General features: G+C 41.7%; 1 protein-coding gene across 1 annotated transcript in view; it reads right to left on the bottom strand.

Moving 5' to 3' along the window:
• Positions 1 to 263: 263 nt before the first annotated feature.
• LOC106817031 (ubiquitin-like-specific protease 1) overlaps positions 264 to 11,212 on the bottom strand; it is a 16,437-nt gene continuing 5,488 nt past the window's right edge. The window contains exon 9 of the mRNA XM_014821683.1: positions 264 to 385. Within this exon, the coding sequence (XP_014677169.1) occupies positions 336 to 385 (50 nt within the window). The 3' untranslated portion in view covers positions 264 to 335. The remainder of the gene's footprint in view (positions 386 to 11,212) is intronic.

Raw genomic sequence — 11,212 nt, 5'->3', positions numbered from 1 at the left:
GAAACCCTATAGGCTAGACCGACTGACCCGGGATAAAAAACCCACCTCTCTGCAGCACAAGCTAGCATCCTCTGCAATTTACTGCTACCTCTACTAACTACCGTTTTGTCTAATACTTTTCGTTGTGTAGCTGTGGTCACGGAAGGCAGTGTCCAGTTGATCCTGATTGTATTCGGAGGAATTTCGTGGCACGCTCCGCTTATACTTGATGTGATCGCACACGTCGGCGATCATGCGTTTGCTCTTGGCGGCTTCTCTCTCCATTCTGCGGCGCCGCGTCGAATACGTTGCGGCAATCGACATCTGTCGCAGCGCCAACGATGGCCGCTTCCTGATTAGGACTTCAAAGGGTTCATTGCAAAAATATTGCTCAGAAACGTGCAATCTGAAAATGAAAGTGTCAATGACACTGTAGCTCACCACAAATGAAAGTGTCAATGACACTGTAGCTCACCACAAATACATCTTAGCTATAATCTCTGTAAATTTTGAGTTTATTTAAGCACGATTTGCTTAATTAATTAGCAAATATGTACGCGCGGTATTGCTCATAGACTAAATGCCAAAATGAAAATGAAACGTCACGAATTCTATTTTTATCCTCCAATCACAGGTCGGAGCACAGGCCCTTGGAGGCTCAAGTTTCAAGAAGAGTATAAGAGCAAAGCGCCGCTTCACTGTTATACTCTTCTTGAAACTTGAGCCTCCAGGGGCCTGTGGTCGGAGCAACTTCTCTGTTTAGATGCACAGGCACTTGGATCGTTTCAATAAAATATAATGCTAAATAAATAAGAAATCTATTTACTACCAAAGTCTTAGTGATGGGAATTGGCTGGAATTTCATAATCGATTATCGGTTTCCCTTAACCGATCGATAATCGATTATAATCGGATAATCGGTTAATAATAGCATAGATTTAATTTAATCTTACTTTGTATATACAATTACACATTGCATTCAATATTATCATGTTTTATGATCATGTATTAACTCTGTGAAGGTTGCTGTATGTATATCAATGTCTGTTCCTATACAGTATTTAACCAATTTAAAAAGAAATCGTTTAAATGCCTTTATTAAAACATTAAAAGTTTTAAACAAACATGATCAAGACTTGTTCTTTATATAAGTAAGTTGTTTCTGTTCTAATAGTGTAGGCAGTGTACCACGTCATGACCACGTCATTTTTCATCAAAAATTATTTATATGTGGTTAGCCATCATAATATGCATAAATTACTGTGATGTACAATAAATGTGTATGAATTTGAATTTTGTGATCGATTATGAAGTTCCTGTTATCATGAGTTTGCTCGTAGCTACGATGTGTTTCTGTCAACGCTACTCTCGTAGCATTAACATTAGTCGTAAGTGTTATCGTAACATTAACATTAGCAATTAGCATTAACTTTATGATGTTTCTGACAACGGCCCCTGCAGGACTTGTGCACTACTTGTCATATCAATTCACACATCGTGAGTACAGTTCCTTGTTTGTTTGTTTTGGTATTTCCGATTATTTGTTTTCATAATCGATTATCGAATTTGAAACTATAATCGATCGATTTTCGATTATAATCAATCATCAAGACATCACTACAAAGTCTTAATGTTTCTCTACTCTCTTTCACCTATTATTGCCGACAATTTCCTGTAAATGCCGTCCAAATGCTCATCTGCAACATGCTGGCCGCCGCACGCTAGCTGCTGCACACTGACACATAAATATATAGCAGGTAGGAAAGTGTGCTGCCAAAATTCGCTCGATGCACGCTTGATTCCATACGAATACAACACAAATATTCAACCATTCTACTCCATCTTTGTTTCTATTTGAAGAACAGTGTTCACTTGTTATAAAAACATACTGTCTGTGTTCGGAACCGAGCTGTGTCACGCGAAATCACACAAAGCTTGACGAAATTCTCGCGTTCGCTCCTGTTGCGCAGTTTATGTAAATTTACAGCATGTAATTTTGGCAGCACTCTTTCCTACCTGCTATATATTTATGTGTCAGTAAGCAGCAGCTAGCGTGCGGTTAGCTCTAGTACTATAGCCCGCGTACAGTTGCCGCAGGCTCTAGAACATTTTATGCCAGGTTTCGTAACTGCACCTGTCCCCCAATGCTTCCACGAAAAATGATCGGGCTTTTTAACACTTATTTATCTAAATAGACATCTTACCTATCTTTTTGAACACTTTCCACAACTTTACACCATGTACTTATGCATTTATTCCTCAAAGTGCTAGCACTACTTGCGTTTCATTTTGAAATGTTGTTGTGTACACTCGTGACGTCACCCGAAATGTAGACAAAACACATGGGCAGCTATGATGCAGCCTATTACATTTCGGGTAACGTCACGCGTGTACACAACAGCATTTGAAAACGAAACGCAAGTAGTGCTAGTGGGGGGGTCCAGGGGGTCCGGACCCCCCATGCTCGCGCAGAAAACGCATCTGAGGGGTGCTAATTTCAAAAAAATTATGGGGGAGAGCCCCCCAGACCCCCCCTTCGCGTGCTCCTAGCACCCCCATTTAGAAAATCCTGGGTACGCCACTGAAAGCCGCGGCACTATTTTATTGCTTCCGACGCCTTTGGTACACACGACCGCTAAGCTAGCAGTAAATGTAATATTACTTTTAGGTTGACCTGCTTTACTCCGGAAGCTACAACCTGATCAAGACAGTTCCTGTCATCAAGATAATCAAGCTCTCTACCTGGATGCCACTAATCTGTAATCATTCATCTGTGTTTGTCACCACCATTTTTTTACGTGCTTAATTTTTAGGCAAAAGAGAGTAGAGTACTAGAGAGTAGAGACTAGACTCGAGAGAGTTTTGGTAGTAAATAGATTTCGTGTTTATTTACCATCATTTTATTATTGAAAGGTTCCAAGTGACTGTGAATCAGTAGCGCTTGGCAAATTTGTTGTCATTTTCTCCACAGGCATTTGGAACATCTCAGTAAAAAAATCATTGTAAATAAATACGAAATGTATTTACTACCAAGTTTCTTTACGCTCTTTCTCCTATTATTTCGAAATAAATTCTCTTGGCTGGGAACCTGGGGAGAGGGAGAGAGAAGGAGTGGCAAGTGGCTTAACTGCGTCTAAGCAACTATAGCGGGCAAATTATTTCCCCGCAAATAATAGCGGGCAAAGTATTTCAAAATGCAAATTCTAAGGCAAAAACGTGGATAGAAGAACGGAAACAGCATCGTACAAGTCTATTTTACACATTGTTGCGTTTATTCCGGAATTCCGATTATTGATATCAGCAAGCACAGTATTACAAATACGTAAAATTCTGATTTTACACAATACCACACTGGATATAATGACTATGGCATCTGGAACTGGTCAGTTATCATAATTAGTGAATATTATGCTAGATGCATTGAGATAAAACGCTAGACTGCACCCAATAGGTAGCAATACTTAAAGGAAAGCTTACGCAAGACTGCATCATCTGCTATACACAAATACATCATGTTTCGTTAATGCGTAAAGAAGTCCTCTTCCTAAACATGTATTTTTTGCTACAAAGACTCGTGGTTGCAAGTATCTATCGATATGAATGTGACCTTTGTGATGCGCAGTCACGAATTGCGAGTTGCAATAAAGTGATTAATCAAATGCAGTTAGAGAATCCATCAATTGCCATCACCTTGCATTATGCATTTACACACCTTGCACAGTAATGACATAAGCATAGAGTAGACACAGACCAGCGACACGAGATTCAGGTGAGGTTGAACGCTGCTTCTTCAGATTACACGTACTAACGGGCAATGGGCATATCCTAGAGTGGAGTCTCCACATGAACGTAAACTGCGACTATAATGTGGTAAGTTGTGATTCGGTTGACGAATATCCAGTTTAATCCACGTTCACTGTTAAATATCATGCAAGCACGGACGCGCCCACAGCATCCTATACCACAAACGCAAACTTCGCGAAGAGGTGGACGATCAGTAACGATGCTCCATTAAGCAGATGTTTTTCACTAAACCTATACAAAGTACATGATACAGTTAGCAGTTGTGATGTCACGAATTCACTTCGTTGAACTGTACAGAGTATGTGCGAGCGAGTAAATACTCCTAAATTGCTTCATGTTCGCCTTGAATATTCTCTGCCGAACTTACGACACGAAAAGTCCAATACTATCAGGGTTATTGATTATCATAAAATCCTTCTTTGAGCATATACACCCGAGATGCATAAGCTACGTAGACAAAAATTTCCAGTACATCAGCAATATACGTACCTCATCGACAAGGTACCCTCTTGGCTTTATAGACAGGAACGAGGACAGGCTTATTCTGCAGACATACAAAATTTCCTCACAGCCACCGACTTTCTTCTCTGTCGAAAATAAATTCCCAAGCAATGCCATCTATAAACAAACAAAAAACAATGTTCCTGTAATGAAGTAGATATCGAATTATTTAACCTAGTATAAAACCTAGCGACACGGGTCGTTTAACTTAAGCAGCATCACGTCATATGTTATTTTAGTCGACAAATAGCAGTCAAGGCAACAAGCGAAGGATGCCACCCAGCTATCCAAAGAAACTGAGTCACTGGAACACGAGTAAAAGTTATCACCCATGACGGCAGATGACAGTTTAGTACCTATAGAAGGACATCACACCTTGATGTCGCATGCCGACTGATAAAGAACAAACAATGAACGCCGACAAATGTGAACTATGAGAACATGAATCGAACTGCCGCGATTCCGAAGGACTTCTAGAAGCTTCTGCTGCTGTTCCCATGCCAGATTCAAGAGGCTTCCACAGCTTCTCACCTTCAGTCCCCCATAAAAATGTTGGAGATGACGACACGTCTTGCACCACCATCGTCAACAAGGCCTTGACCACGCTCGGGCCACGCATAACTCCAGAAGCATAAATACCGACCGATTTGAACAGAAAGAGGTTCACGACAGTTCACGACGCTGTCAGCACCGCGCTGCTCTCACCTGCTCTCGTCACCATGCTACCGTCACCGCCGAACATCTCTGACTGAGGACCTGCCTGCTGCTCTTAGGTCGTAAGATATGAACCATTTGTAATGCGTATTTGATTATTGGCCTGCGCACCTATGATTATATATGATTATCACGCTGATGTTGATTATTAAAGAATAGAGTAACTGAAATGATTCTTTTGATTATAGTACAATATACTGCCTATGACTTAAGTGCAATAGCACGCGTATCTGTTGTACAAACGAACCTGGTCACACTATACGATCACACGTGCCTACTATACGTAGCATGGACGAGCTTTTCTATATTCCAGTTACTGCCAGCATTGAAATATAAATGAATGCACTAATATATTACCTACATCACAACTGGTGTAAGAGCACTTACTTGGGAAACAGAAATATAATTGGTATACAGGGATGAGATTGGAGAATTTAATTTTCAGCTGAAATTGAAATTAGCAAACAGAGGAGCAAGCAATGCGAGGACCGTAGGTCATCGCCACGCTAGGGGGGTCCGGGGGAATGCTCCCCCGAATTTTTTTTAAAAGAATGGTGCAATTTGGTGCAATCTAAGCTATTCTGAACACATTATAGGAGACTCTTGAATCACCTTTTCAAGTTGTCAAAAGGAACAAACGAACTATGAATAGGAAATCAGGGGGCTGAAAATAGGGCAAGTTTTTCTATTAAATGTCTAGACATAATGATATTTTTCTGTTTCCACCCGTCGCTTGCATTGTTTTACTCAGACATAAGCTGCCTTGCTGCGACTAGATTTTAATGAAAAAAACACAATGCGAATGGAACAATCAGTGCATAGTCATGCATGCACACAACATGCACACAGCAACATGTAAACCCGGCCCCCAGGCCAGGCATAATCGTTACGTGATCAGCTACCTCAAATGTCTGCCCCTCTACTACAGCCTGTGAATGAGGATTTTCTTTTCTGGTACACAAAAACAGATACACTGTATACTTCACTGTCAGTCTACTGTCTACACTCTACAGTCTACAGTCAGGTGCTGTTGAGCAGTTGAGGGTATATAATTTAAATTTTTACATTGTTATCCCCCTCCCAAATTTTCTCAACTAATTTAGACGTTTCACAAAATCGACCCCTGGGACTGTCAAATCTCATCCCTGCGTATATACACCTTTATAAGATATTATGAGAGCACTATTAAATCTTCCATACGATCTTATACTTCACAATTGATCCATATCACGATGCAGCCTTCACGATATGATCCCAATCATGATACAGCCTTCACGATACAATCCGTATGATGATACCGCCTTCACGATACAACTTGTGTTGTAAGATGGCCAGCTTTTCTACGTTACACTTGCTTTGCTCGGGTGTTCACGTGGCAAACTAGCAGGTGATGGACGGTAAATCGTGGGCCATCTACACGCTCGATTTACACCCTAATAGCAAGTTCTAAGCCAGACAAGCTGCCGCCCATTTACACACACGAGAAACGACGCATGTGAACCTTTCATCACGCCGACCATTACCACCGCTACTACGCCGCTTCTAACTAGACGACACTCACGGCTCGCTTTTGCTCTGACGGGAAAGGTCGATCGTACGGCTGCCTGTCGAAGGGAGGTACGTGCTCCCATCTGGTCCATGTAGCTGTTACCGTAGCGTCCTCCCTGATTCACCGGCAAATAGGAGAGAAAGGAAGATGCGAGAGATTACGGCGTATCATTACGTACAAGCGTGAACAAGTGAACGCGTGCGTCAATGGATGCCTGGAGGCCATGACGACGTGAAGTACTGATCGGCGATTCTCTCCCCAATAATTAAGATTAATGTAATGCACATGCAGGCAGCTGAGAGCATTATTAATTTATTTATATTTATATTATTTAAATTTATAATTAAAATTAGTCTTAACATTAGACTGCACACATCAGCCCACACACCGTTCCGACTAGAGAATCCGAGTCTAATGCACCGGGAGCAGCACACATTCGTGAAGCATCCGCCGGTACACCCCATCGCTTACACAGCCCAGGAATGTGACTCTGGCTATGCTAGGCCGACACACTCTGCACACGTCAACCCACACACCGTTCCCCCCATCCGACTCGAGCGTTACCACACATACCTTAAATTCTTACGATATCACTACTTAATCTCTCACGATCGTTTCGGGTATAACAAAGATCCCTCCATTAAATTGCAAAATTCAAGCATCAGGCTAATTGGAAGACAAAATTGCATTGCTAACTTTTATGTACAACTTACAAATCAAAAAACCAACATTTTAATCCATAACCAATAATTAATATCCATTAACCAATAATTAATCCCCCACCCACACGCACGCACGCACGCACGCACACACGCACGCACGCACGCACACACACACGCAGACACTTTGATTGAGTTACTCATTCGTGTATCACCATTACATACCAGTCTTTAGCTGCGCTGACATGGTTTTATCCTCTGATACAGCAGACGACGACACTTCACTTTTCACGTGCGTCTTAAATGCGTCAGCTTGTTCTTTAGCGCAGGTGAAGACAGCGGCTTTTTCTTGCTATTCCTCAGTGAAGTCTTAGCACTCGCAGCCTGGTGCACATCCTGAAGGTGCCGCAAATTTGAAGTGCTGCAACAAACCCGTGTTATAAGTCTCGATTACCTGTATTTTATTATTATTCAGGGCATGAAATTCAAGTGTTTTTTGCACCCCCCCCCCCCGAGGGCTGGTAACAGCAGTTTTTTACCAGCCCTCACAATATTTTTTCCAAAAATAAAGATAAGACTGTTTCACCGACTCTTGCTTGTCCGAAAAATGTTGTAGTGTGCAGCATCGCATAGTAGCTGTTGAACAGACTATAATGCAGATCGTGAATGAAGTCCGAAGTGTTTTTCTCAATGTCATGTTTCACGCTTGCAGTCTCGATTTCAAATTTGTAAAATGTTGATAAATTATGGTGCGATATCCTTCAGGTAAACACAGTAATGTAGACTATTTGCCCATTAATGCGATAAATAAAAATATAGGTACTCACTAACACAGCTGAACCACCGGCTCGGAGGGCCGGTGTTTTGCCAATGTTACTGGCCCTCCAAATAATTTGCCGGCATATGCCGGTGGGACAGTGCTAATTCCGCGCCCTGTTATTATTAAAGTGTCATACCCAAAGTATCCAGTGGTAGTTTCGTTCATTTACTGGCATTATCACAGTCTTGGCTTTGCACAGTTGTCCTGCAAATGAAGAACATAACAATACAATTACTCAGTTACAATTACACGGTCACCGGTTTCAACCACTTCACTGGAGGACAATTTAATCTCCTACTCAACTACCATTCCTATACAACGGGTGCTAATCATGTAACATACGCCTAGTCAAGAAACTTCAGTTGCCCATCACTGTATATATGAGCCATTCACACAAAGCATGGCAGAAGCGCTTGTGCCAGGATGTATGACACAGCAGCTCTATGATGCAGGAGATTCATCAGTGCTTGGTTCTCTTGCTTGGGGAGAAACATAAAAACAGTTTTCAGGAGCTTTTGGGTCGCGGCTATTTTCGTGGGTCGGTCGGAGGACAGCAAACATATAATTTTTTAAGGATGGCCTTAACAGTAAGTTAAGTTAACTTAAACGTAACTGTTAGTTACTGTGTTAACGTTCGAAGTCGCCACAAAACCATGTATTTTTTTAAATTCCTTTAGGTGTCTATTGCCAGAGCTGAACATTAACAGCTAGAATGATAATGCCCCGTATAAAATTTCCACATACACTGTCTTATATTATACGCATTGAACAATGAGGAAGTCCGCATGATAAATCAATTTATACTACACCAACTTACGTCAGGTTTGTGTTACTTATGAGCCTTTCAAGTTATCACAGTTAAAAACTTTGACCACATACACAGAGACCGGATTCTGTTAACGTGTCTATTGAACGCAAGAGATCTCGCGAGAAAGTAGCCCGTCACATCGTGACAAAATCCGATGTTAATCAGGTAACCGATTAAGCTGATTAATTTGTGGCAGACACTATAATGTTGTATAAGAATTTACCCAAGCATCATTCTTGAATTCGCAGTGTCCCTTTATGCCGGTGATTACGCTGCGTGGCGATAGTGATTCCTATAGGGCTCCTTGGGTGGTGGATGCAATGACTGGCAATCATAGGATCCTGCGACCTCAGCTCCCTAAACAAAGCATAGGATCGACATTCAATGACAGCATTAGAAAGAATACCTGATACACTGATACAAGTACAACGTCTTAGCAGTAAAATGTAGCTAAGTACTATTAGCAGGAGTCGAGAAGATGAGATTTGATGAAAGCAGGGTCCTTCAACAATGAAAGGGTTAGAGACAGGACTATCGGGCATGCTGACAGGCCTACGTGTCTGTTCTCTTTAGCAATTGTTTAATCAAAGAATTATTTGCAGCGTGGTTTAGCATAAACCTCGCACTCAGGTGGGAAAACCCTCGGCTGGACCGACGACTGACCCGGGATGAAAACCCCACCTCTCCACAGCACAAGCTAGTATCCTCTGCAATTTACTGCTACCTCTACTAACTACCGTTTTTTCTAATACTTACGTTGTGTAGCTGTGGTCACTGAAGGCAGTGTCCAGTTGAAGTTGATCCTGATTGTATTCGGAGGAATTTTGAGATCGCGGCGCGCTCCGCTTATACTTGATGTGATCGCACACGTCGGCAATCATGCGTTTGCGCTTGGCGGCTTCTCTCTCCTTTCTGCGGCGCCGCGTCCAATACGTTGCGGCAATCAACATCTGTCGCAGCGCCAATGATGGCCGCTTCCTGATTGGGACTTCAAAGGGTTCATTGAAAAAATATTGCTCAGAAACGTGCAATCTGAAAAAAATATAGCAAAATATAGTTCTACCTCACAGCAGATATTACTGATTACAGCAACTTGAAAAACAATAAGAATCTATAGGCAGTTATAACATAGAAAATTGAATTTGAATACATTGTAACACCATGGCATATTTGATTATAGCAAGAATCAATTTACAAATAGCGCCTTAGTCAGAATGGGTAACTTGTAAATTGTTGGTGCACTTACTTAATTACACATGCACACATTCTGCAACTAATTCAAACAAAGCGGCATCTGCATCTTGTGTAGTTGATGTTTAGCTTTTGTAACAGTAATTGGCCGATAACTGGCGCTAGTCCGAGATTTGCAAGAAATGGCAGCGGTAATCAAAACGAGTAATAAATATTTGAATTGTGCATGTTTTAGGGAATGTAGCCAAGTAAGACCTTAATTTTTGTCCCTACTCTAGACAGTTGATGCGTTGATTCCCTGTCTCGGCACGTTCATCCGTTTACAATGAGATTATTGACACTGCAAAATAAATTACCATTGTACTGTAGTTATGATAGGCATTATTATATATGTCAATAAACATTTTGATCATTATTTCCCTTTAATAAATCACGGTGAATAGTAATTGTACTGTGTTATATCCAATATATTCATCTGGTTTATTCTATATATATATGCGCACTTTGGAATTATTCTTCACACTTGATGGCGATAGGGTATCAAAATTCAACATAGCATTTGCTAATGCTATTGGATGCTGCCCCCCCCCGTCCCCCCACGTAAAGAGCAGTACATTTTAAAGCGCATTTGGAGTTTCGACTTTATGCCTTTCTAGCGGATCACTATATCTCCCCGGAGACATGTAAATTTCCATCTATGTTAAACGACGCAGGTACAATTACATGTAGTTTCATTCCTCGTTCGTTAACATATTGAGTCAGTTCTGCGAGCTTTCCTTTTTGCTATTTAGGTAGTAGACGTTTGTATTACAAGGCCATATAGCCAGAGAGACATGATACAAGATTGCGTGGCACAGCTTTGCTGTTGATCCTAAGCATCCGTAAGCGCTTGCGCCGCGGGTTCAGTGAGTACGTGCGCGAGCTTCCGCGGGTGATTATGCGCACGCGACCCGCGATGTGTTCAAGTATGAAGCGCTGTCCGTCGCAGGTAGAGACGGTGCGCCAAATTTCGGGAGGCCGGCGCCACGGTCTCCACAGGGCTCGGTGTAGTGTCGTGTTTGGTCGAGCGGGCAGGTCATGGTTGCTTCTTTTAGAAGGATGACAATGATGTATATCGGACGAGTATGTCTAGAAATTTTTGTAGACGTGTTTGTATGTAGTGTTAAGCGCTATCTATTTTAACTAAA

This window comes from Priapulus caudatus, unplaced genomic scaffold, assembly GCF_000485595.1.
Source record: "Priapulus caudatus unplaced genomic scaffold, Priapulus_caudatus-5.0.1 Scaffold1571, whole genome shotgun sequence".
Lineage (NCBI taxonomy): Eukaryota > Metazoa > Priapulida > Priapulimorpha > Priapulimorphida > Priapulidae > Priapulus > Priapulus caudatus.
This window is presented reverse-complemented; position numbering and strand designations above follow the sequence as displayed.